Genomic DNA, 27,105 nt, shown 5'->3' on the forward strand with positions numbered 1-27,105 from the left:
AGGCAATTTCCCTTCGGTGGGATCAATAAAGTTCTATTCTATAACACGTTTAGCTTTTATTACTTGACATGTTTTTTGAATAATAAAAGGATATTTTATAGATTTTCTGCAGATTCAATTCACCAGACAAAATAATCTGCAGGAATTCTTTAACTCCAGACCGAATAATTTCAAACACAAACAGGGACTCAAAGAGTCGAATTATGAAGATTCTCAATTCTATCACCAGTCGGATAAGAAAAAACAAGTTCCCCTGACACTTCAAGTACAATAATCCACAGCTACACACCCATTGTATTTTTTGTGTTATTTATTATTTTTCTTCTGTTTTTATTAGAGCTAAGGTAAAAATGAAATCCCCCCTTTGTGGGATCAATAAAGGAACTCAAAGTAACCTATTTTTAGCCATATTTTATGCATCAATTAAAAAAAAGAAGAGAAAAACTTCATCAATCATTAAGAAGCTGCATTTATTTTTCAGTGACAGTGGTACATAGTTGGATGCACACATTTTCTGAAACAATTTAAACTTAAAAAACAAAAAACAAGAATAAAACAATTCAGCTTATCATAAGATAGAACCACAACCACGCTGTAAGGACCCAACTGCAAACTTTTTTTCACCATCACAACAAGAGTGCCGTGCACAAATACAAAAATACTGCAGTTTGCTCTGTGTTTCAAACACCACTTACAGTGTCGGCAGAAGATACAGAAACACGTTCTGGGATAACAATTTTAAAAATATACACACTTCTCAGAACCAACGTGAACATTATAATACACAAAGACCTTCACATACATATGGTTTGCACCTTCAGCATTGAATTGAAACAGTCATTTACTTAAAGTAACACTGCCTTGTACTAAGCACCATCCACAGCTGCCATGCATTAGTAGAGGTAAACAGAAACTTGAAGCACCCTTTCAGGATTACACAACCACTTGAACCAAGAAAAAAAACTGTTTAGGTTATTGAAATCTGTAGAATGTCTTTGTTTTAGGACAAATTCTTTAGGTGTGTATGAAATCCTGTGTGGAGTAAAAAAAAAAAATCTGAAAAACGTTACCAGTACACATGTCCAACCTGTGAAAGAAACAGACATACGGTTAAGTTAGACTACAGGAATAAAGTAGAGTTAAAGGCCCACTCTACTATGATGAAAATTTTTCTTTTTTTAACATGTCCTTGTGGCATTTTTCTGATGACTGAGGACACATAGAAAGAAAATTCTGTAAGCTCAAAATTTCATTTCTGTGTAGTTCTTTATTCAAATCGCTGTGAATCAGGAGTGGACACAAAACAAAAGCTGTATTCATGACGTATATAGAACACTGAGCACCCACAAGCTTCCTGCACTGATCCATCTGATGCATCAACTTGTAAGTAAGTACCGGTAAGTATATTTTATTTCTATAGCACCTTCCACAGGCAGAAGTCACAAAGTGTTCACAGGTTTTTTATATATATATATATATATAAAAACATTAAAGACAAAAAGCATATACCGTCTAAAACAATCATCCCAAGACCAAATAAAAACAGTTAAAAACAGTTTTTAAAACTTGTAGATGGCTAGATTCATTTAGATTTTGGTTTTATTGGCATCTGGCTCAAAACCGTACGGTTGGATAGCTCCGATATTGCTCGCCATTTTTGTTGTCCCAGTAATGTTAGGTTGGAGGTGTGAGTGGCTGTAACCTTGTGGGAGAGAGTGTCAACAGGGAACCCTGAGTTATGGGTGACGGGAAGAGGGTCTGGGGTTGCTCTGAGCCAAGGGTCCAGCCTCCAACTCAGGTGAATTTCTAATTAACTCCTGCCGCTCTGCAGAAACTATGTCCAAGAAAACGACACAGGGTTTTTGATTTTGGCTAAAATTTGTATACTTATAATTAAATAACCCCTGGCAACACATTTAAAATGGATCAAAAGATGATCAGAGTGGGACTTTAATCAATTCTAAAAAGGCGTTTTCGGATACCTGGACTATAAGTTCTCCTTGTCCACCTGGTCAGTCTTCTCCTCCACTTTGTCCACCGATGCATCAGGAGCAGCGTACTCCACATTAGCCAGAGAATCAGCCATCAGGGCCTCCTCCAGCCGTCTCCTCACACTCTGCACCAAGTCTTCCTGTTTCCTTAGATCAAAACACGCACAACAGAGTTACAGCTAGCAAAAGGACATCTCTTAAAGATTAGCTTTCCTTTCAACATCTCGGGAGATTCATAACTGCACATCTTAACATGGTCTAAAAAGAACCATGTTAAGAAGAAAGAAAATGTTTTTGCAGCTTGATTTACAGAATATGCGAGCTCAGAAGTAATACAAACAACACCATTTGTGCTAGCAGTTTATGGCTGATGTATCTTAGCGACAGAGATTTTTTTTTTACGTGAAACCATTTCTAAGACTATTTCTATAAAAGCTTTTTAAATGTTAGTAATGAATAAAATGTGAAGGAATACACTGGTTTTATTTTGTATCCAGCTGAAAACTGTAGAGTGAACTTTGTTTGGAAAATCTAAGCCTTTTTTTTAACATATATTCATGCATTTAATGAATGAATACAAACATGTTGTACTACTGAACAGGACCAAAGTGTCATGTTTTAAAGTAAGCCGTGGGTGAAGGAGGTGGAAGCGAGGTCGGCAGCCTGCTTCAACCTTTAGGATCCTCTGAGAATGCAGATGCTAAGAGGACAAGGTCCACTGCTGATTTCAGCACAGAAGAACAGGAAGAGCAGTGGACGACCATAAACCAGCCTCTGTCTACTTATAATGTCATTAGGCTGCAAAGGCCTTTCAAAGGAAACACGTCAAAGGCTTTCCACGCCAAAGAAAATTCAGTTGGAGTTAAGACATAGTTATTTTTATGTCTTCACCTTTATTAATGAACATCACTATTACTATAAACAACTAATAATAAACATTTAGTAAACATTTTTTACATTTAGCAGTTATTCTTTAAATTTACACTCAGCTTTGTGGGACCCTTTTGGTTTGTTTATGTCTTTAATGAATATTGATTTATTGGATCATTGTAATTTTTTATTATTTTTCTTAAAGGTTTTATTTATGAATTACATTTATGTATAATTTAATTGCATTCTATTAATTCATATCTTAAAATGAATTTATAAGTGTATTATTGGAACAAAATAAAATCAACTAATTTCACATATTCTTGATCAGAGTTTGCCTAAATTTAATTTCGCTTTGGCCTCAAGGCCTGGCGCCCACATGCATGGACGCCACAGTTTGGCTTATATTAGCAGAGTAGTGAATGGCCCTGTGAGTGAGTGTGTGTGTGCGTGTGTGTGTGTAGACGGTTTAGCTCACATATTAGCTCGGGTCTTAAGAGGTTAAGACAGACTTTATATGTCCGATTTACATAAGAAATCAAATTTCAATGCAGTTGTTTCAGCGGGAAGCATCTCGATACAGCCTGAGTATAAAAGGTTTACACAAAATTTTGAATAAATATGCATCTTTTAAAAAAAATAAAGCATAAGATTTAGTTAGAATAATGGAAAATTTAAACAAAATAAAAATGCATGATGTACGTTGAAAGGAAATTACATAAAATGAAAACAAATCAGTACAAGTCTGCAATACAATATTTCACAGCTGAATAACTAGCTGCACTTCTTGCAGCATTTAACAGGACAAAGTTTCTATTAAAGTGTTTTTAGCCTTTGGATTATGTCAAATTTCAACCAGAATGTTTTCTAAACCAAAATAGAAACCAAAGTTTGCCTGAAATTTGGTTAAGGGTCAATATTAGGTCAATATTCTCTGGTGATGACCCTCAGTTGTATATTTTTGGTTAATAAATAAGCAACGCATCTTTTTAATCCAACGTTGCATTTACAGGAACACTGACTCAACATCAGTGCAGTGCCAAAGCTGTAACTGCAAGAGTATAATATGAATGCATTTAAAACAGTGTTTTTAACATGTTCTTGTGGCATTTTTCTGGTGACGGGGGCATTTAGAACAAGAATTAAGCTCAAAATTGCATTTCGGAGTATCTCTTTATTCAAATCGTTGTGAATCAGGAGCAGATAAACAAATGTTGTTTAGAAAAGATCGTATTTGTGACGTGAATAATGAGCTGAGCGGACCACTAGCTTGATCACCCCCCCACACACACGCACAATGGGAACTCTTTTAAAATAGCCCCAAAGATGATCGCAGGGGATCTTTAATACACAGATTTAAAATTCATGTTCTTCTGAATGTTTACATAAAAATGTTATACCTGAAAACAAAGAGCTTATTGTTTCTGAGACCTAATTCTAGCACGTATCTACTGTGTAAAAATGAAGCCCCGTTTTAGAGCATTGTCTCCCTTTTCTCTGAGGCTCCTTGTTCCTGAGAGGAGAACGTGCGACTTTGATTTCCATGTCCTACAGTTCCAGAAAAAACATGGCAGCTACGCTTTAATTAAAGGATTTATTTCAGAGAAACACTTGGAATCTGCTAAAATTCCAAATGTAGGTCAAATAAATTGTTTTTTTTATTTGCTTATGTCATGTCTTGAGATGCCTAAAATCAATGAACAGACTTTTCCTGCTGAGTAATGTTCACAGTGTTGTCTGACAGTGGGCCAAGAAACCCACTTTTAGGTGTGAATGAGAATGAATCCTACCTGATGTCGTCATCGGTCACTACAAAGGCTTTGCAGAGGGGCTGCGCCGTGTTCAGCCACACGCCGGGGTTTTTCTCCACAGCAGCGGTCAGCTGCCCGGTGATGGGCACGGGGCTGGTGTGCAGGGAGCTGGCGATGGCAGAGAGCAACGTTCTGTCTGAGCAAACGGGTCCAACACCTAGGAAAACACGGCGCTGTGGGTTAGTGGACGGCCGCGTTAAAGGACGCACAAAGAGTGTGCTGCTCTTACCCTGGAGGCCTTTGGGAAGATCCATAGATTTCACCGGCTCCTCTGCTACATCGAAAGCATTCAAGCCGCTCAGCTTCCTTTCCCAGAACAACTAATGATGAACATTAAACAGAAGACGAGCGTGTCTGTTCATGCACTTGAACTGGGGCATGTCACCAGCACATGCTAATAATAGCACACCAACCAGCCTGACCACAACTTAGCAGAAAATTATCCACAAGCGACATTCTTTAGTGGTAAAGAAAAAAACACTTATTAGAGGGAGGGAGCAGGAGGTTTTCCTTCAGCCTCTGACTTACCTGTTTGGGTTGATCCACAGCCTTCTGAGGGTCTGTCTTCACCTTGTTGTTGGGGTGGTTTGTCACTTTGGTCACCGGCTGTTTAAAGATGGAAGCGGTTTGTCGGACGGGTAGCGTTGTGTTCAAATCAGGCTTGATCTGGAAGAGAAGCCGCCGTCAGACTAAACGATAACAAGTCCTCAAGATGAAACTGAAGCTTCATGCGGGCATTTGCACTGTTGACTCCTTGTTTTACTGCAGGTTTGTCAGCACAGACTTGGATTGAGTAAACATCTCCCTCTAAACTCAAAAATAGAATAAACTCCTGATGTTAATCTGAAGCAACGGTCACACTGGGCATGCGTGGTGTGTTCAAGAACACGCTGAGCGCTGGTTTTTCAGCAGGATTTCAGCATATGGCCTGTGTCCAAATTCAAGGGCTGTGTTCGTCCTGGGCTGCATTTGTAGGCTGCTTACATCACAGCGCCGTGACAAGTGCTGTCCAAATTCAAATACGGCCTTCTTTTCCCAGATTTCAAGGATTGGTCTGGTGTATCCTTCTATGCTGTTTATATCCCAAGATGCATTGCGGCAGAACCTGGAGATTTTCTGACAACCATGGTCGACTGTGAAGCGGGAACCGGAGTTGGAGATAATTACACCTCCAAGATTAAAAGTTGGATCAAATAAGCCAGGAAACTTTTGAGCTCCATGCGTGCTTCACTAATTCTCTCTGTTCGGGACTCACGGTTGCTAGGCGACAGGACATTCGCCGATGTAACGGCTGGATTATCTAAAGGCTAGACTTGTCCAAATTCACAGCCGTTAACATCCGGCCTGCCCGCTCGACGAAGGACCTGGCCAACGTCACCCGGGAAGCCCGCGGCCACTGAGGGACGCAGGCCTCGAATTCGGACACGCCCATGGTGTTCACACAGGTCTGTCGCTACCCGATACTAGTGCATGTACCTACAGTTGGAAGAGGCTTGGTGTGAAAATGTCAAAGTGGAGCAAATCTCACTCCAGACTTTTTGTTCCGATATATGAAAGACTAGGTGTCATTAGATTCTGGCCGGGCACAAACCGTGATCATTAAATTCTCCTAAATGACAGATTTTAAAACATTTAGCCCTTCTGTGAATGAAAAGGGACGCTACTCATACATCACAACCAAATCCAAGTCCCTGATAGGTCAAAGTTCAACTGGTTAAACATATAGGGCGAATTCAAAGGCCACATGTTTTGAACTGGAGCCCGCAAACAGACATAAAACTTGTGTAGCGAAGCCCCAAACATGCATATGCGCGTGTTTACATCGAATTGTCCTTGGAAGCGGTCGCTCAAATGTGCATTTCAGAGTCTAGTGTGAACATAGCATTAAGTTAAACCGGTAACTTTAGCTGTAACTGCGTAGATTTTAAACTCACAGCAAAATATCACATTTACCACAATTAATGGATTATGTTGTTCAGACATGGGAGCGCTCCGTTTCAGAGCTGTGGCCGTTATAGGAAATGATCATAATTCAAGGATGGGCTAACACGTCAGAAAATGTCATGGGAAAGTGCCCAGAACAACACGGAACTGGATTAAATGATTCAGTGCCGTTTTGCTCTGGAATCAGCAGAGCTATGATGAACAGTTTTCTTAAAGACTGCCAGCATTAGAGACGTTTTGGTCCCTCGTTTCTCGCAGGAGTAACGTTAAGTATTACCTGTAATAAGTGGAATCTGCAAAGAAGTCAACTTTTTTAATCAATAACTGCAGATGTTCTAAAGCCGCACAACTTCTCACTACACACTTAAGACACTTTTTCAGACAGACATGAACATTAACACACTTTTCTCTCTTAAAGTCTCAAAGTTCAAACCTTCATAGAAAAATAAGTTCATTATTATAAGACCCTGGACTTATTCTATAATACTGGACTTTTTTCTGAAAAAATAAGTAGAATGAATGAATAAATAAATAAATAAATAAATAGAATGATACTGGACTAAAAAATTAGTGCACAAATAAACTCATAAATAAGGGTTTACTATACGAATTTTGGGGTATTGATTAGGATTTTATCTTTTCACTCAACAGCAGTTCCAGGGTGATTCATCCATCACTGCAGAGCAGAGAGGCTTCAAATACTGTGGCTACTGTTCAGGTCTCATGACATTTAATGACTCTTTGCCAGAAGGCATGTGAGGACGTTCTAACGGCCTAAAAGGAGGTTGCACACTCTAATGACGAGACTGCTCATCTCTGACTTAATCTCTACTAAGCTTGCTCAGTCCACAAAGTTTATAAAAAGGGACTAAGTAAACAAATGTCTTTTGTGTAGAAATATTGTTAATGATGAAAAAAAGTAGGGTTTAGTCTTTTTTCTAACAGACTTCCCTGATGAGATGAGTTGAACAGTTATTACAGATGTGAGAGCAGGCAGATGTTCAGCCAATTGAGTCTAAATGTGAATTTGTCCAACCATAACCCAGACTAACATCTGCACACTAAATGTTCGTTCTAGAAGGAATCCGTTTTACTGTCAAGTGATGACACACCAGACTTACAAAACAAGTGAGCTCAAAAATAAAACATGTAATTATCGTCAAATTTTCAAACATTTTTATCAGGACACGTTAATCCTCAAGCTTCAAACCACTGTCTTCTATTGTTTGCTCTCTTATTCCAGAATAAATTGTGTCTTAAAAATTTGCTGCATCTTTTTTGAAGCCGTTACTCTGAGTTCTTCAAAACACACAAGTTTTTGCACAAAAGTTGCTTTTTTTCTTTGTCTTTATCTCTCTATATTAAAATAACTGATTTGTTTTTCCGATTAACTGTTAGATGTGAGCTGTGTTATGAGCAGAGCTATTATGTGTGAAGCATGTTTCATGTGAGAACACATTGTACCAGAGATTTGGTCAATTGAAGCAGATAATTGAAAAGAAAGTCTTAGTGTTTTAGACTCTCAAACATCTGGAGCTGATGTGAAAGTAAGAGCACAAGCTGCTTATTACAAAGTAAAGGAATATCTTATTGTTACAAATAATATATTGCAGTATTTCCAATGCACATTGTTTGCTTTTTAAATCTGAAATTAGCCCGTGTATTGAAAACAGAATAAACATAGAACTCTTGCCGACCCGATTCATGTTCCCAAAATGATGCTGCACCATCATGACATGGACAACACAAAGATATATGAATTTATTTATTTAGGATTGAAAATCCTCTTTGTATGACTGCTCATTTAATCACTGCAGATTTCCTAAAATACTTAAAGACCCATTCCTATGAATTTGTGTTATTGGTGTTTTTAAAGACTCACTCCGATCATCTTTGGGTCTCTTGTAAAAGCGTTCCCAGTGGTCTTTTAATTAGAATTATGATGTTTTTAGGCTAAATTAAAAGAAAACCTGTTGCATTTTCTAAGACATTTTTTCTCAAGAACGGCCGGAGTTCTTCCCTGAGATGTGGGTGGGACTGTTGGCATAGACGCCTCGGCTTTATTTCCCATGAGCTCTCCGTTTACACTCTCTCCCACTAGCTTACAGCCCCTCACAACCCCAAGCTAACATTAGTTGTGCAACAAAAATGGCGAGCAATTTTGGAGCTATTATTGCTCGCCATTTCTGTTGCTCTGCTGTTAGGTTAGGGTTGTGAGGTGTGTAAGCTAGCAGGAGAGAGTGTAAACAGAGAGCTCTCAGCATTGGGAAGGGAGGGTTGGGGTTCCTCTGCGCCAATAGTCCCGCTCACAACACAAACTTCCAGTGAACTAGTGCTGCTCTGCAGAGACTATGTCCTAGAAAAACGACACAGGGCTTTTGATTTTGGATAAAAACGCTATCGTCTTGACTGAAAGACCACTGGGACCACTAGTAAAATAGATGAAACAGTGATCAGACCAGGAAATGCTGGGATTTAACCACCAAAAAGAGATGTCGATTGGAGTGGGTCTTTAACTATTTTATGAAGACACATTCCAGTTTTTCTTTAGAATATTGTTTCTAATCTGGAATAAATTCACGACAAAATAAAGACAGTCCAGCCTTCTACAGATTTTCCAACTGTGGCACATTTTGATCGAAGCCTTATAAATACATATATACATACACACACACGACACACATCCATATATTAAACCTTATCAGTGTCAAACTATTATCTAAACGCTATTGTTTTTTTGCAAAGTGGGGCAAACCATTACATACAACCTTTGACAAAGTTTTTGTCTGTTAAAAGTTGTTTACAGTTGATTATCGCAGAACCCTCAAACAAAAAAGAAGAGAGTTTGTCGCCCACCTTGACCCGATGGTTTACGTCATACAGATGTTTGTGCCTGCTGGGCTGTGCTTTGGGCTGGAGGGAGCGTCCACCCCTGGAGAGGCTGGCAGTGGCATCCAGACGAGGGTCACTGCGGAATATCGCTGGCTTGTTGAGAACACGTCTCACGGGCAGACTAGAGGCAGAAAATAAATCATCAACATTAATATCTTAAGGGACTGGGGCATAATTCATTACTCTTTAATCGAGGTATTGTTATTGGAACTGGGTGTTTTTAACAAAGACGAATATTCATCAAATAAATAACACAGTGAAATCACTTAACCTGTTAGTTTTGATCCACATCTGTCTCTTCCTATAATGTTTGTATATTTTATGTTAACTCAACAAGTTAGTGTTTGCTTAATTTATTTTTTGATTAATTAATCTTTAATTTAATATCAATACAACTTTAAGGTTTTTCTTAAACCCTTAAAAAACTGATTATTATCATCGTATCTGTTTATAATGATTCTTTATTACAGGATTAAAAATATTACCCATAAGGCCTCAATTGTTAGCGTATGATCTGTGGTTCATTAACTTAACAGTAACTTAACATGTTCAAAGTTTGCAGCCACTGTCTCTGAATTCTGAGGACAGGCGCGGAAAGTCCACAACTTTTAGCACTTTCAGTAAAGTAAAAGGCACGGACGTCGCGGAAACGGCAGAGCATGGGTCACAGAATTCGGCGTGACACCTGGCCCCGCGCGCTGCAAGTCAAGCGTGTGTAAACAATGAAACTTAGCAAGCTAATCAAGCTAGCAGCGACCGGAACGCCATGATCCCAGCTAAGAACTTTGGAAGCCGCGGTTCATAATCCCGACATGCACCTTTACTTACACACTCGACACACACAAAACATTTGTGCCCAAGAAACATCGAGAGAAAAAATCCAGACATCTGTAAATTTGCTGGAAACTACAAAACAGATGTACGCACGCGTGAATTTCTCCAAAGTCCCAAATCATGCAACCACAAATATTAGAAACATTCTACCTTTTCCTCTCCATTGCCATGAATGTCTGCTTTGTCTTGGTTCTTATTTTTAATAGTGAAGAGGTCAAAGTGAGCAGAAAACGGGGTTCTTCTTTAAAAATGCAATCATGAATTTACAGTCTGTTAATTTAGCTGTCGTTACCGCTGTCAGGACTTTAGCAAACAAAGATCACTCCGCCAGGGCAAATAACCCAAAAATCACTGTAATCCATGCGCTGATATGTAAACTAGTCCAGACGTGACCGCTTTCAAATTTCTGTGCTGTACTTTCTAACAAAGAAAATATTTATTAAATAAAATGTAAGAATACTCTAGTCAAGTGAAATAAAAATTTGAACATTTTAAGTAATCAAAAAAAAAAATCTTAATTTGAAATGAAATATATTTAAATCTAGAAATACAGTTTGAATATTTACGTACATTTTCTTACCACACTTTTATATCTTGAAAAATAATAAGTGTTGTTGGAGCAAAATTCTTCAACAAATTATAGTTTTGTAGAATTTTCCAGACATCAGTAATAACAGAATAAAGGTTTCAGTGTGATCTATTCTAGGTAGGTAGGCTGTAATAAACCATTGCGCACAAGAAGAATTACACACAACCAAAACGGAATAAATGTAATCATTTTAATTTTGTATGAAAACCAGGAAACAAATGTAACCCGTGTAACACAGGTCAGCTAAATAAACAGCAGATCTCACACCAAGCAGTCAGAAGAAGCAGAATCATGTCTGTAGTTTATTTTCCTTTTTTTTCATCCATGTTGACAACAGCAGACGATTATTAAACATCCGATGGCAAAAACATTTTGGCAAATGTTAATAAACAGTTTAACGTTGAGTGAGGAGCTGGATGAAGACGATGGAATCCTGCAAACTTCCTCATCAGGAGACCAAATATGGGATTGTGTCCGAAATCTGAGACCTAAAAAAAAGTAATCTGTAGAGAGAAAACAAAAAAAAACATGATACATTTCATATTAACAATGTGGCAATATAAAAAAAAGTACCACGTATTTAAAGTTGTAATAGACTTGACTTTGACATTTACACTTTTCCCATTTTTTTATAACTTTGTCCCAAATGTTTGGTGTTTTTAAGAATTTGTGTTTTAAATATGTGCGCATGCATTAGTTGAATATAAAAGCTGCACATCCAAACCTAAATACCTAAAAGGATGAACATGATAAGCACATTTTCTTCGGTGAAAAACTAGGAATATAAAACATTAGTGTTTTATAGAACAGACTTTTTTTCCCCCTTCTACTTTGCTACATAAAACTACAACAAGAAAAAATAACCAGAATGTTTCTCAGCTGCTGCTCTTCTGCAGGTTTCAGCAGCTGTGGCCTGAGGTGCCCTCTAGAGGTAAGAGGTGTTATTGCAGGTACAATTCATCCACAAACAGATGAAGTGGTGCTAAAATGCTGGCATGTCTTCTCCTTTTGGTGATGTGAAGTTTTTTTCTTTCATTCATCAGTCGATCACATTATTTGTTGCAGTCTTGTATTTTTCTGCAGTCCAAGATTTGTTGAAAGAGCACTTTGACCATCATTTACCACCAATAAGACCATAAGTGTGTCTGAACATAAAGCTTTATTCTGATTACATATACTAATAAATGCTTGTTTGCACACATCTGCGCACAGATTTAGTGCAATAATTAATTTTTTTTGCAATAATTTAAATCATTAGTTATTAAAAATTAAAAAACACGATTTTAGAATAATAGATTGATAAACCAATATTAATTAAAGTCGTATTAATTTGAAAATTGAATCAAATTGTAGAACTGTAAACTCTGATAAAATCGGCTTACACCAAACAGAATTCCCTTAAAAAGTTAATATTTCATGAATATATTTATAAAATATGTTCTCTAACAGCCATTATTTTATCTTAGCTGAAAGATCCACTGTAACGAGTGTGGGAAGTTATGTACCAATGAGCAGCGTCCACCGTCAGCTAAAGCAACAGAGCAAAGATGAAAGACGTTCAGTTTAGTAAGTAAGCAGCATCTCTGCCACACTTATGACCTACCTCACACCTCTTTTAGTCATCCTTTTTGAATTTGCCATTGATGTAAGGAACATAATCCAAAATCAGCCTCCAGTCTGTTAAGTAGACCAGGGCTACACCTCCTGTTGTGCCCCAAACAGCCATAGTGGGTAACCTGCAGATGAGAGATAAAAAGAGGTTTGAGTTCACTTTCTGAATTATATAATGCATGCATTTTATTTTAAAGCAATGAATCCTAATGATTGATGCAAAACGAGTAAAAAAATGTGTTGATCGCCACAAATAACAACCCACAACAATGACATTTAAAACCCTACACATGAAGGGTTTTCTGTTTATTGTTTGAAGTCACTTATATTTTTATAAAAAAATACAAAATATCTGATATTTCTTCTCTACAGCCAATTAAAAAAAATTGACATTTTTACTTTATGAGTTCACACCATAGTGTGAGAAAAAACGTTACGAATTAACTATTAGTTTTTAAAATGACACACAAAAAAGTATCGACTTTTATTAAAAAGTGAAATGTTGCAGTTAAACTTACCAAAAGGGATTTGAAAAAGCTAAATTTCATAGATCTCTGCGACTGAGGTGAGGCAGTTTAAACTTGAAAGTTGTAAATGTGTATTTACAATTTAGTGTCGTTTCGAGGCAAATTTCATTGACATTTATCGAGTTCTTCTCATTAACCAATAATTGCTGTACAAGAAAATCCGCTCTGCAGATTCTCGTTTCAGTCATTATTAGCCCGTGAAAAATCATGAGATTTAGCACATACACACATAGCTCCTGTGACCTCTAGGCTAACAGCTAACGTTGGACACGAGCTAGCTAAGGTCCACATCGTTAAAGACACGTTTCTTTTAGCTAACGACAAAAAGTAAAATCAACTTACCATGACTTAGCAATGGCTACATATTTCTGTCCAATTACTTTGCCAAGCATGCTGGTATAAAGCAAAGATGCCCTTCCAACACAGGACGTGCCTCACTAAAAAGAACCTACTAGTGCGCATGCACACCAATCACTTCCGGTACAGGCACGGATTACAAAATAAAAGCGAAATTATCATCTCACTAAACGCAAATAAAGATGAGCAGCATGTATACACAACACTAAATCAGAACTTTTTTTTTACATAGGTAAATGAACAATATTAATAGTAAAAAATAACCCGACAAGGACATTTTTATTAAAACTGGAACATTTATTGCTACTACACTGTTATGTACACAACAGTTCTTGATATCTATTTTATTTATATATATATATAAAAATAGCAAACTTGAGGCACTTTGAAGACAAACCATAGATAGATTTTGTCCTCAAACATGAGAGAAGACATAACTCTTGCAGGTCATCTTTCACAGAGGACAACACAATTAACATTTAACCAAACAAAGCAATAAAAAACAACCAACCAACAAACAAATAAACCAAAAACACAGGTGTTATCTTAGAGGCTATATTGATGTAGATTTATGATTTATGAAAAAAAAGTCTTTAGTAGCTGGGTTTAGGTAGCCGATAAAGAAAACTAGATCAGAGGGCTGTCCTTAAGTCAGAATTGGGATCAACTAACAAATATTGTTACAAATAAGCTTGTAATATAAAACGACTACACTGTGACATGTATTTCAGCACACAGGTCAATCCAGAAATAAAAAATCATAATCACATTCTTAAAAAAAAATCATAAAAATGGGAAATAAACTTTTATTACAATAAGTGTCAAAGTTGTAGACCACATTATTATTCAGTGAACAAATGGCACGCATACACTGGAGCATATTTCTTCATTCAACAGATGCCACTGAAGTAAACTTATTTATCCACATCTGTAATACGAGAAGGTACTTTTCTTTTTTTCAAAAAAATGAATACAACGTTCTCTAACATGTTGCAAACACATATCAGGCACTAGAAAGAAATCATCAAGTTCCAAAGGGAGGAAAATGACCAAGGCCATCCTTTCAGAGTCAACGGGGAGTTCATCATTTACTGAAAGTTAAAAGTGTGGTGGCCACTTTGTCCGCCTCTACCTTAAACTTATACGGCTCATCAGCCAGCTGGATGTTAGGCAGTGTGCAAAAAAAACAATCCAATTGCAACTGCTCTAACATGTTTTGTGTTTAGAAAAAAAAAACACAATATCACAACATGTGATGATAATAAACATAAAAATAAGGTCATCAATTTTAATGTTTCAAAGCCTCTGGCACCAAAGAAAACACCAGTTTGTTCCTGGAAGCTAATTTTGAGTCCTCTTACATTAAAACAATGTAACAAAGAAAAATATAAGACAAATGACACAAGAAAACCTCTTACAACTATGTTACAAAAGTAAAAAATAAAATAAAAAAACTGTATATATATAAATTATCCAAAAAAAGGAAGATCCTTATAACAGGTTCCACATTGTTCAATAGGGTAGAGGGACAAGAAGTCAACAGAGAGCAACCAGGCAAAAGTGAGAATTCTCCCAAAGGTAACGGTAACACTTGTGATCCCTTTTCAATACTTATTTGTCTCCAACACGAGTTCTTCTTGGATCAGAGGAAATGAAGGACGTGGGGCAAGAGGCCGATGCTGGCTCTATGTGGGTCGGAGCAAAAGGAACTTCACAATAGTGAAGAAAGTCCAACAACAGCCTCTGTGAGGGAGGACTGGGCCAACTTATTCAGCCTCACTTTGGATCCAGTATTTATGCCGAGTCCTGGGTTTCCCTCGGTGGTGGCGACTCTCTCCGCCGGTTTTTCTATTTCACTTGCATGGAAGTGACAGAAACAAAAGACTTTTAAAAGTGGAGACTGGGATCCGCAGCCAAATGAAACAAGCAATAAATAGTCCCAGTAACACATTTGACTGTTGCACACGATCGGCCACTGAAAGAAATCCAAGAAAAATACCAGCAAATCCAAAACACCAGTCAGTTTTTGAATCAGTCTTACAAAAAGTTCTTTTTTTTTTCAAATCACATACTAAGTGTGTAGCCTTTTTAAAGCACAATGACCAAGCTTTTTTCAATCACAAGATATAAATCCTCCCTCTGTATACCAAAAATGTAAGACCTCTTTTTCTGTAGGGAATGCCGATAATTATTCGTCCATATAAATCGAACTCTGCTCACATGAGAAGTTGATCCAAAAACTATTTGATCCAGGCTAAACTTGCTCCCAGGAATAAAGCAACTTTACTACAAAAATGTCATTTTAAGAGCATCCTGGTGTTCAACAAAGTCCTCAGTTGTCATAATTGGAACTTTTCTTCTTTATACACCTTTTGTTGTGTGTGTAAGTTTCTTGTGCTTGAATTCCAGTCCTGGAATGTGGCCGCCTGCTGAGTCAGTGTGTGCATGTGTGCTTGATTTACCCACACTGAGATGCATGAAAATGACAGATAAGGCCACATGATATGAAGGCTGTACAATCAACAGGAACTGAAAAGAATACAAACATTTAGATTAGATAAATAAAAATAGAAATGAGTGACAAACATTGCATACAAATCTTCACTGACCTGAGGATTACATATGGCTCACAGAATTGTTTCCATCCCCTCCTAGAGCCGAGTGGCCGCCGGTGAGCTGCATCTGAGGGTCAACACCTGAAACTTTCTCCTCCTCTCTCCTCTTCAGACAAGCAGCTTTAGGATTCAAATTGCGCTCTTAAAAAATTAAAATAGAATAAAAAATCAGTTTGAAAATGTCATTTTTTCAGTAGAAATGTCCATTGAAATTCAGAATATATTAAACTATAGACCCCTTGCAGTGATGTCACATGCTGTTGTCTGCCAATTTCGTAGTCAAGCACATGGTTTTGATACATTCAACGGGTCAAATCGGACTTCGGTGTAGAAAATTAGCCACCAGACTCATTGTGGTACGCATGCATTGCTGTTGGTTGAAAAAACGGGAAAAACTCCTAATTCAAGCGTCTCATTTTAGCGATTTCTACGGGATGACGACAGAAAACGCTGCGTGGTCGCAGTCGAACAGGAAAGGTGGCAGCCTACAGATGCCAGCACACACTGTAGTGAACATTTGTGTCAGGTAGACCTTTGGTTACACATTTCCGTTATCTTAAAGCAGTATCACAGATTCCTGCAGAGCCTGAATGTGGCGGTCTCCATTATCCTGACCTGCACCACGTGGATGATCAATTATTATTGTAATATTAATGCCATTGAAACTCATTGCATTGTTGGAAAATGAATGTTTTTTGTTTTTTCTCAACACCAAAGAACCCAGTCTTTTGATGCGCACACTGCAACCTTATCCCGACGGCCGTCCTGCTCCCCGACAGAGAAGACACCAGACGTGGGATCGGATCTGTGGCAGACCCGGCAGCCCTTCATTTTGTCTTGCAGACAACACAGAGACAACGGATCAAAAGTAGACGGTCAAGTGAACACGACAGAGGCTGACACAGCAGTACTGTCTCTGTTTGACTCCCACAGTTTGGTTCCCAAAATGACAGAGCTGGTGTTCACGCAGGGACTGCAACATCACATGCAAGGGGTCTATCCAGTTATTAGAGTAAAACAACAATATAAGACAGAAATACAGGAATATAAGAGTGTGGAAATGAACTTCATGCATTTGGCAGAGAAGGGATTTAGGATTATACTTCCTCAACTTTCTCCTTTTCTTTGAAAAAAACCCCAAAATAAGTGATGTATGAACAAATCTGAAGCTTCAAGAGAAGACGTTGGATGTCTGATCAAATCTTCTGGCTGACCTACCTCGCACCTGCTTCTCCAGGCTCAGAATAACCTGGACAGCCTGCTGCAGGATCACAAGCTTGGTCTGGGCCTTGTCGCTCTGCAGGTGGACCTGACACATCCTGCCCAGCTCCCTGAAGGCCTCGTTTATGTCACGAACGCGCACCCTCTCCCTAGCGTTGTTAGCTAGGCGGCGCTCACGCTCCCTCTGCTCCTTCTCCTCAGCGGTCAGGTTCTCATCAGTCACTGTGACAAGGCTGCAGCGAAAGGCAGGGGTTGGAGGGGCTGGTTAACAAACCCGATACACCACCCATTCTAGACCTAAACTAATTCCACCAAAACCATCATTCCATCTCGTCAAATTGGACTTAATAAAAATATTTTAGTCTTGGAAATTCTTAGTTTCCTGACATATTTATTCATTTCTCCGTTTCAAACTGCTAATGAGAAGATCTGAGCAGAGGTGGGCTGAACTCCAGGAGAACGAATGAGGGGCAAGGAAACCAAATAAACGCTTAAAAAAAGTGCTCGCTTTAAATGTAACGGATTGTTCAAACAATGTCATAAACGTAACGTGGCAAAATATGTTTTGGTCATCTGGTCCAACATGGAAGTCGAGGGGATGTGGTTACCAACCAGCAAAGATCTGGAGAAAAAAGGAAGCAACCCTCTCTGCCAAATGCAGGATGGACAAACAACCACAGAGAAGAAGAGATGACAAAGAAAAAATAAATACATCACATGACGATGCATTTATCTGAATGTGAAGAAAGATGTCGATTAGTTTCAAAGCTTGAACACCTGAAAGCAGAGGTCACGCAGAAAAAGGAGAAAACAGGAGTGAACGCAGAATGAGCATGGACGCCTCTACAATGATGGGAACACTGCTGTGTGAGCACACCACAGTAATTAGGATCAGAATCTGCATGTGAGGGTTAACACACTTGCATTTGAGCAAACCTATAAATCTGTAACCGAAATCCTTTAGTGCATCGTCTCAGCTCACATTCTGAAACTCTGGAGACAAGAGGAAAGGACGTCTCTTCTCCGGTTTGTCCTTGTTTAGAGAATGATCCCGCAAAACTGCAAAGACTCTGTCAATCAAATACTTGTTGCTGACTAATGGTCGACATTTAAACAGGAAGTGCATTTAAACAGGCGACTACAGTGGTAATCAAGAGAATATACCGTACTCTTCGTCAAACAGCAACACAATCGAATTTGCATCACTTTAACTCGAGTCTTTCTGACGCATCACCTGCAGATTCAACTAAATGATGGAGATTCTTTCACAAATACAAAAACCACAGCAAGTTTGGTGCAAACCTATGCTTCTAAAATATTCTGAAAATAAATATGTCAGTAATATTCACATCCATCACAACAAGTTGTATTAATATATGCAGAAAAACAAATGCAGAATTTTTACTAAAATGATTGATGCCATAAACTAAACGTACTAACAAAACCAGACGGACCAATGAGATTCACCGGAGAGATCAGAGAGCAACTCTTAACTCTAGAGTTTCAAAGGTTAGATTTTGAAACCCCCCCCCCCCCGTAGCAGGGGCGTCACTTTCAATGTAAAGTCAATGTGCAGACGCGATCAAAGGGGCTGCGGTGGGATTTGAGCATCAGGTGTGGTGGTCTGGCAGCAGCACATCTCAGGCTGTGCTGTTGTCAAAGTTCAAATATCTTAACTTTGGTGAAGAATTGAAAAGGGACTGAAAGTGACCGCAGCTACGGCATTAAGACGGTGAACCTCACTGTACGGAGAGTCTCTGAATGATCTTATGAACCCAGACAGGGAGGAGAGTTTTTGATAGAGCTCCTCAAAAATAAATAAACCTGATCTCTCAACATCATCCATGTCTTCCATGCATTGACTGGATAAGAGACATGCAGATAATCAGTCAGTGCGTCCATGTAGCTATCAGGCTAAAGACTTTAGACAGTAGCTCCTCCCAAACGTGTCAGGAGCATCAAATATATGAACACAGGTTTGAACAAGCGTCCAGCAGCAAGAGAGGCAGAGGACACAAAATTGTTGCACAAATCACGCTGCATAATATTTATGAAGGCTACTGATCACAAGCAAAGAGCAGAAATATTCTGCTTCTGTGATTGTTTTCCCATTGTAATCGGTTTAAATGTTTGTGAATTGGTTGGGTTTTTTTTTTTTTTCCATAAACATTCTGTTTCCATCTGAAAACAGAAAATAAAAAACGTTAGAGAATATCAGTGGAGTGGGGTTTCTAGAGAGGATGGCATTAACCAGAAGAGCTTGTGCTCAAAAACCCACAATAAGCAGTTCAAAGAAATGCATGTTAGTTAATGACGACAATCAATAAAGACCAACTAAATGTGTATGTTTGATTCTGAAGCGAAAACAAAAGACAGAAAATTAACGTTTAGTAAAAAAAAAATAAAAGGGAGAAAAGCAAATCGAGTACTAAAATGTGTTTTAAAGTAAACAGGTGTGAAAGCATGACAGTACATTAGACAAGCACAGTGTGTTTAAAGGCAGACAGGCTTAAAGGGCGCCTTTAAAACCATCACACAGCTTCAGTTTCTCGTCTCATGTCTTCAGTTTGGACCATTTTTTTTGACAACTTGCAAAAATATACATTTTTAGGTTCATTTCCATAGAGGTAAATAAAACTACATTTGGATGAATTTAGACAAACATGACAGGAGCTGGAAAGTGAAGCTGAGTAGGAGTTTTATTTGCATCGAGACCCTTCCCCTCCACTTCCTGTCACCCTGGACACCCACTGACCTCGAACTTGCTGCTCCAGGTTGAGTATAACATTGACTGCTTGTTGCAGTATGATCAATTTGGTTTGCGGTTTCTCATAGCTCAGATGGAGCTGACACATGCGGCCCAACTCCTTAAAAGCCTCGTTGATGTCCCGCACGCGCAGCCGCTCACGGGTGTTGTTTGCCAACCTCCGTGCTTTCTCCCGCTCCGCCTTGACCTCCACGGGAAGGTCTTCATCATCATTCTCACTATCCAAACTAGTGAACGGTTCATGGGATGAGGAGGGAAGGACACACAGTACGGGCAGAGTTAAGCTGTTTTTCTTTCCTAAAGTAAATCATAAATCTATAATCCAAAGCATTATGACAACAACACTGCTACAAAATAATAAAAACTTGACAGAACCTTAATCTGCTTCGGTGGAACAAAGTATTTGTGTAAAAGTCAACTTCCAATACAGTGTTCCCTTGTTTATTCCCTGTGGTGCAGCGGTAGGGTAGTCGACCTCTGATCAGAAGACTGCAGGTTCCATTCCCGCCTTGCCCGCACATATGTCAAAGCATCCTTGAGAAAGACACTGAACGCCACCTTCCCTTTGGTGGAAGACTGGTGCCGGTTTTCGGCAGTGGAGCTGCTTTGGGCCTTATAAAGTATACACCATTTACTATTTTCCATAAATAACCTGCAGTGGATGAAATCCTATAGTAGGATTACAGATGTTTTAAGGCTGTAAAACCCCTCCCTACACACTTAAGACACTTTTCTCGGACAGACATGAACATTTTAACACTTCTTTCTTGTTTAAACTCTCAAAGTTTAAACCTTCATAGAAAAATAAGTGCAGTATTATAGAATGGAAACAAAACTTCCTCATAATTGAATATTTATGAAAATGTGGCAAATTGTAGACTGAAAAAAAATTGTGCTTGTGATTGGAGATATGTGTAGATTTGGCAAACTAAACGCGTTTTGTACAGATGATGACGGATTGATGGATAAGGTCAACAGCTGATCAAGAAGCAGAACACAGTGCGCTGTTTGAAGACAAAAAGCAATTAAAATGGCACTGAAACAAATCCTACATCACAAAAGGCAAACCGCGATAAGGTGAGGACCACTGTACATAGATTTGAATTATGTGAGAGAATTTAAACCTGTTTTGAGAAGTACAATGGTCACTTGCTATAGTGTGCTTCATCTTTCGTGGCCTCACATTTTTTCTCAGTCATTTTGCATGCTTTAACATGTCTCCTCCGTGCCTTGTCTTCTCTACAGAATGCAATCAGTTTACTAAATCTACAGCAGATCTTTGTTTTTAGTCTGTATTTTCTTTTATTCTGGATTTTCCAGCAAACTTTAACAATAAAAACAACAGAGAAAAGTCTGAAAATGTCACCGTTTATCTGAGAAAAGTGTAAAGTGTGCAGTGAGGGGCTTTGCAGCCTTAAAACTTCTGTAATGCTACTTCATGGATTTCACCTGTTCCAGATTATTTTATGAATGTAACTCCCATAATAAACAAAGGAACACTGTGCTTTAAACTTGATAAAAGTTTATCTACATCTAATGTGATATTGATATTTAAAAAGTTCCAGCTTTTCAGATTTTCATTTTTTTTTCAATTAAAGTTTCTTTAATTCAACATAGTTTCAGAGATTTAATAACATCTTTGAATTAAAAAAAAGGAAAAAATTTCAGCCTATGTCACCTTGTTCGAAGACGGGTCTTCATATCTTTTTTCTCGTCCTCTGACTTGTCTGTAATGGAACAGTTCTCATCGTCTTCCTTCTCTTCTCGCTTAATAGAAGCCCCACCAGAGCGAGTTACACTACCAGAAAGGCCTGCACACAAACAGCAAAGGAGTTTTAACATATTAATTGGAAGGGACTAAAAAGAAATCATTCATTAGTAAGACACGTGACAAAACTGAAAACAGCATCACAAAAACACACCTGTAAAACCCTCAGTGCGAACAGATGCTGGGCTGTGAAGCATCAACCCTCCACTAGAGGGCAGACCAACAGAGTCTTCGTGGTGACTAGATGCCTGCAGGAGAAAATCTCCATTAGTTATGGCATCCAAGCAGAAGCTTGTAAACTATCAGACTATCTCACATTTAGATTTTAACATTTTTATGAAAAGATCAATGCTTAAATATCTCACCAGTCCTTGAAGACGACTGGACAGTCCAAGTGCTGCACTGCTGAAACCCGGTGGCAATCCCAACCCTGTCGACAACAGATTGTGCATTTCAGCGATTCCTGGCCCTCCCTGTCCGCTGGCATGTCGCTGAAGAACATTGATGGCTTCTTCCAGGCGGTCCTCCATTTTACTTGGCTAAGAAGGATGAAAAACCACATGAGAGACAGCATTACAGATCCAGTATGTTCAGTCTCTGGTATCTAAGAGGAAAAAGAAGAAGAAGAAAAAACGATCCATTCACCATAGATTGAATTCCACCTTCAAAGTTAGGCGAAGGTGTGGCCTGGCAAGAGGACCGAGTCCATTGGGATGCAGAACCTAAAGAAATTGAGAGACTTTTTTTATTAATTTACATACAAATGAACCAAAGTTTAAAAGAAATGACACAGAACTTAGAATCTTTAAGCGCTTCTTTTTAAAAACCACCAAATTAAACAAACAAAAACAAAAACAAAAAAGTCAAATTAGAAGTTTTGCTCATTGGATTTTTCACATTGTCATGAGATTTAAACTCTGAGGGTTTAGTCTTATTTTTTTTTTTGCATATAAGAAATTGTTTGAACTTTGGGGGAGAAAGGGAAAAAAACAGCAACAAGGTCAGTCTATGATTGAAAGAAGCAAAAAATAATAATAATCTGACATTAAATAAAAGCTGTTTCGCCCGAGTGCTACAGAAGAACGGTGTAAAATTGGGATTTGAAGGAAATACAAGTTCAATCAGAGGAAGCAGAGCAAAGTACTTTTAACAACAGTTGTCAGAAGAACCAAAAACAGAGATGTTCCCACTTGTGGCCTTCACACTAATCTGTAAGAAGACGGGGAAATGAGGAAAGCTGAAAACTGAGGTCAAGACACCAAAAGCAGCAGAAGAAGACACATCACGCAGAGCTTCTTTAAAATCTGACAATATGGCCTGCAGCCATTGACTTCGAGCTAATGGACACCAGTGGGATTGTGGTCCACCCACTTACAGTCTGGAGAAGTCTGGTCTGAGCAGCCTTTGCTCAAGCCAAAAAGGCCTTTTTCTGACGTGGAAACAAAGCCAAGCTGACAGCCGGAGTTCTGGCACGACAAGTCAAAAACCAAAAGACTCAAATCTAACAAAAGACCTCTTGTGCACCACAAGCTACAAAGTTGAGATTTTTGCTAGCAAAAGTGAAACATGGAGGAAGCTCTGAAGACCTTCTAGTTTTGGGTGAAATTTCAAGCTTTTTTAACGTCATTCCAGCGATTATCCCTGTGCTGTGAGAAAACAACCAAACAAACAAGGATGATAAACACTCTTTTTGACCAGAAGAACACGGCGTCCTGTTACAGATGGTATGGAGCCCACATAGTCTTCTCTATCTTATCATTGTACAGTCATTCATTCTGGGACCACATTATGAGACAGTCTAAATCCAAAAATGAACCGCGGCAAATGCTGCAACGCTTCTCTCCAGCAAGCCAGAGAAATTGTTTTTAATTTTGGTGTGGTTTCCCTTCAATCATGTGTGCGTGTTGGGAAACACCTCAAGTTCATTAAAAAAACATACTAATGTTATAAAAGAGTATATAAATACTCCGTGAAACCTTCAAATGGAATTTCACACACAGGTATTTTAAACCCATGGAAATACTTGAATGTTGAGTATTAAAAGCTCGAGTTAAGGTTCAGACCACTTAGTATTCTCTCCACGTTAGCAAATGAAGCTACTGTCAACCACGGCTTGGCAGAAGAAAAACACAAAATGTTTCTCAAAAATGTTATCATCTCCCAGGAGGAAAACACAGGAAAGACTGAGCTGCATAAACACAAATACATAACAGCCAACTGACCTTGAAGACTCAGGAAAAATGACTACAATTGTTCACTCACCTGATACAGCCTGAGGGGAGCCAGACGGAGTAGACGGAGACTGGGGGAAGGCATTGCTGTTGTGGTCGGAAGGATAGATCTGGAAATAGAAATGGAAACTTTGTATTTATTTATTTTTTAAACAAATGATAGATATTTTCTGGCTCCAAAGAAATCCAAAATAAGATTTAAAGTCTTGAGAAGAAAATGCACATCCTCACTAGAATATAAATGAGAATTTTACATCTACTTACAGATGCCAGAGCCTTTCCAATTTCATCACCAGAACTTGCAGGTATTGCACCTCGATTAGCTTCACACACGCACACACACATACACACACACACACAATTCAGTTTATTCGATTTAACTGTATTTTTAAACCCAATCCAGAGCAGAACAACAGTAAAAAAAAAAATTATAAATTAAAGATTTACCCAATATGGTTTCAGTTCCAGCGATGGGGGGTGTTTGACTAGGGACCCCAAAGCTGCTGGAGCCAGAGTGGAAGACAGCAGGAGCACCATTTACTTCGCTGCCATGCAGAGGGAAATTTTGTGGAGAGAGGGGCAGGGGCTGGCGCTTCTTAAAAGGAAAAATATCAACATTGTAAAAACATAAGCAGTCATTACCCATTCAGTTTCTCAGTGAATACGGAGCTCACCAGTCTGTCTTGGGGGTTGATGGCAGGAAACGGACCATGCTGACTCTTATGGGGGGAGCTGCCCAGCACACCAGAATAATGAGGCTGAACCATGGACCCAGCCGAACCCCAAGGATCAGAAGGTGTGTGATGGCCTTCTGTCATCCAGACGTCCAGCAAAAAAAGGAGCAGGGAGGGCAAAAACAGTCAGAGAAGAAAACAATAGTGACAACATATGGGAAATCTCCCATTCCTAAGACAACTTTATTCAAGCGTGATTTAACATTCAACACTTGAGCAGCACGGAATAGCCTAAAACTTCAACACTGATGTGTCCCCCCCCGCATCTCAATGTCATTTCCAAAGTAATTTTCAAGCTTTGCTGGTTTGAAAAGAAAATTGGAGGTAATAATTGTTTTTGTCAGACGCCGTTAGACATATAGACGAAAAACAACAAGAAAAAAGAAAAGGATAAAGCTTGAACTGACCTTGCATGTAAAAAGGTGCTGTATAGCCATTTCCTGCTTTGGAAGCTGGATAAGGACCACTTTCACGACTAAAATCCTCTCCTGTGGCTGTCGCATAGACCTACAAACAAAAAGTGAGATTAGTGTTAGTTTGATCAAACTCCAAAAACGGTAAACACTATCCCGCTACTTTACAGCCCCTCACACCCCCAGCCAAACATTACTAGTTCAGCAAAATATTGGAGCAGTTCAGCCTGCAGTGAGGAGACAGATGCAGCTCAGGTGAAGTCAATGAAGACGTACATGGATCAATTCGTCTGCAAGTGGATGCAGAATGGAGCGGAACAGAGAGCTTGTGGTGCATTTTCAGCGTCACAAATGGAGCCTTTTACAAATCTTTTTTGTCTGCTCCTGATTCACAACCATTTGAATAAATAAATACTCTGAAATGCATTTTGAGCTTAATTTTCTTTATATCTGTTATCCTTCATGAGAAAAATGCCACAAGAACATGTTTAAAAAAAACACCCAAAACATGATTTTTAGATTGTATGAATAATAAGAAATAGTACAATATTTTTAGATTTTAGATACATTTTAGATTTCAATTTGTTCCTAAAAATGGCCTCTATTTTTAATTTGACTTCTTACGGCATAACTGAATGAACAGACCATCCACACTTCCTTAAACCTGAAGTGAAATTTCTGTGATTTGAAGGCTCAGAACTTCTTTTGATAATGTGCATTCAGTAATTCAAATTAAATGTTTAAAATTTCATCTCTTTGAACATCAGGAAAAAGTTTAATTCACTATTTTTTAACTAAATAAGATGTAACTTTATATTCCAGGTTCTTCATAAAGGAGTCACTGTTCTGAACAACTTCCTTCACAAGACTTGGAGATGAAAAAAATTTATGAATTAGGCAGAAAAGCTCGAACTCAAATGGAATAAAGTTTTCTACAGTAATTTGATTAAACAGTAAAAAAAAAGTGAGGGAGGGGGGGAAGAAATAGGGAAGAAGAGAGGAAAGAATGGAGAGATGCACTCCTAATTACTGAACCATCTGCCAAATCCTGGATGGCAGCCAACTCCATTGGCAGCTGGGATAGGAGTTTGGGGGAGGGAGCTGGAGGAAGGGGAGGGCTGTTGTTTGTGGTGGTGGTGGTGGGGTGATAGGGTGGAGTAAAGATGGGAGAGGGGGGCGAGGAAATGGGGTGTCCAGAGAGTAAAAGTGGGAGGGGGGGAAATGAGAAGGAGTAAGAAGCATTAAACCTTCATATGGATTCTCATCAGCCATTTGATAAGTGTGCTTGGCAGGAGGCAGCGCTGTGGCCACAAACCATAGGGCTCAGAAATACTCACTATAAACACATTCTGCACTGAGTAAACGTCCATTTGCTTTGCCTTGTTTCTTTTTAACTTAGGTGGTGTAAGTGCTCTGAGACCTGGAAGGCCTGTGTTGGACTCATTGCACTGCTTTGCAAGCCAACAAAAAACACCCAAACAAGATAGGGTCTTGTGTAATGAAAGCAGAAGGGGGCATAAATCCGGGGTTTCCCAAAGGTTAGTACTTACAGAAGAGGGCAGGCCAGGCGGCACCTTTCTGATCTTTTTTGGATGTGATTCTGCGAACAAAGAAAATTCTGAGCATAGAAATTAAACTCATCCCCCTGACAAACATGACTAAATTATTATCATGCTTCTTTTTATTTCTTGACCTTAGTATAAAATGTTTCAACCATTGACTGTATAAGAGAACTGGACTGAGTGAGTGTGAAAAACAAATGAAATCTATTCAGCCGCCATTTTTTCACGAAAGGAACTCTGAAGTGTAGGAGTGAGGAATGATTGGTCCGAGTCGGTCTGAGTCGACATTTCCACAGCAACCCATTTCACTTATCAGGTGTGAGCTTGTTGGAAGCCCATACCTACAGCATTTGACGTGAAGACACATA

The 27,105-nt window shown here is 38.8% G+C and overlaps 3 protein-coding genes across 12 annotated transcripts in view; all 3 read right to left on the minus strand.

Annotated features, from left to right (window-relative positions):
- Positions 1-449: 449 nt before the first annotated feature.
- LOC101163357 (methyl-CpG-binding domain protein 3) lies at positions 450-10,683 on the minus strand. 5 transcript variants are annotated; one of them, XM_011486704.2, is made up of 7 exons: positions 10,493-10,677; positions 9,473-9,629; positions 5,201-5,338; positions 4,902-4,992; positions 4,652-4,829; positions 1,983-2,138; positions 450-1,087 (listed from the first exon to the last, which is right to left on the minus strand). In XM_011486704.2, exons 1-6 carry the CDS (start codon positions 10,510-10,512, stop codon positions 1,988-1,990), a joined length of 735 nt encoding a protein of 244 aa, XP_011485006.1. In that variant the 5' UTR covers positions 10,513-10,677; the 3' UTR covers positions 450-1,087; positions 1,983-1,987. The 5 variants fall into 5 exon arrangements, with proteins under 5 accessions (XP_011485006.1, XP_023821473.1, XP_023821472.1 ...); XM_023965705.1 differs by having other exon boundaries at positions 450-1,032; positions 4,652-4,992; positions 10,493-10,683; XM_023965704.1 differs by having other exon boundaries at positions 450-1,079; positions 1,981-2,138; positions 4,652-4,992; positions 10,493-10,682.
- Positions 10,684-11,107: 424 nt separating this feature from the next.
- Positions 11,108-13,551, minus strand: LOC101163110 (cytochrome b-c1 complex subunit 10). The gene is made up of 3 exons (XM_004079185.4): positions 13,412-13,551; positions 12,535-12,667; positions 11,108-11,434 (listed from the first exon to the last, which is right to left on the minus strand). Exons 1-2 carry the CDS (start codon positions 13,459-13,461, stop codon positions 12,547-12,549), a joined length of 171 nt encoding a protein of 56 aa, XP_004079233.1. The 5' UTR covers positions 13,462-13,551; the 3' UTR covers positions 11,108-11,434; positions 12,535-12,546.
- Positions 13,552-13,702: 151 nt separating this feature from the next.
- tcf3 (transcription factor 3) overlaps positions 13,703-27,105 on the minus strand; it is a 31,864-nt gene continuing 18,461 nt past the window's right edge. For 2 of the 6 annotated variants that reach the window (XM_011486624.3, XM_011486621.3), the window contains 13 exons: positions 26,726-26,775; positions 25,170-25,269; positions 24,703-24,839; positions 24,476-24,623; positions 24,293-24,351; positions 24,060-24,138; positions 22,443-22,519; positions 22,163-22,336; positions 21,952-22,045; positions 21,708-21,840; positions 20,018-20,256; positions 16,036-16,182; positions 13,703-15,955 (listed from right to left, as the gene is read on the minus strand). In XM_011486624.3, the coding sequence (XP_011484926.1) occupies positions 16,043-16,182; positions 20,018-20,256; positions 21,708-21,840; positions 21,952-22,045; positions 22,163-22,336; positions 22,443-22,519; positions 24,060-24,138; positions 24,293-24,351; positions 24,476-24,623; positions 24,703-24,839; positions 25,170-25,269; positions 26,726-26,775 (1,430 nt within the window). In that variant the 3' untranslated portion in view covers positions 13,703-15,955; positions 16,036-16,042. Of the gene's footprint in view, positions 15,956-16,035; positions 16,183-17,259; positions 17,496-20,017; positions 20,257-21,707; positions 21,877-21,951; positions 22,046-22,162; positions 22,337-22,442; positions 22,520-24,059; positions 24,139-24,292; positions 24,352-24,475; positions 24,624-24,702; positions 24,840-25,169; positions 25,270-26,725; positions 26,776-27,105 lie in introns of those variants that run through there. The other 4 variants (XM_011486623.3, XM_011486622.3, NM_001252242.1 and 1 more) reach the window with 4 other exon arrangements.

Source organism: Oryzias latipes, chromosome 17 (genome assembly GCF_002234675.1).
Source record: "Oryzias latipes chromosome 17, ASM223467v1".
NCBI lineage: Eukaryota > Metazoa > Chordata > Actinopteri > Beloniformes > Adrianichthyidae > Oryzias > Oryzias latipes.

Excerpts from the sequence above, each read along its gene's own strand:
- LOC101163357 (XM_023965705.1), bottom strand. The coding sequence starts at position 10,512 with ATGGCAATGGAGAGGAAAAG. Across the intron at positions 5,339-9,472 it reads ACGTAAACCATCGGGTCAAG|ATCAAGCCTGATTTGAACAC; the intron begins GTGGGCGACAAA and ends CTTCTCTTCCAG. Across the intron at positions 4,993-5,200 it reads CTGTGGATCAACCCAAACAG|TTGTTCTGGGAAAGGAAGCT; the intron begins GTAAGTCAGAGG and ends GTTCATCATTAG.
- LOC101163110 (XM_004079185.4), bottom strand. The coding sequence starts at position 13,461 with ATGCTTGGCAAAGTAATTGGACAGAAATATGTAGCCATTGCTAAGTCA. Across the intron at positions 12,668-13,411 it reads GTAGCCATTGCTAAGTCATG|GTTACCCACTATGGCTGTTT; the intron begins GTAAGTTGATTT and ends TCTCATCTGCAG.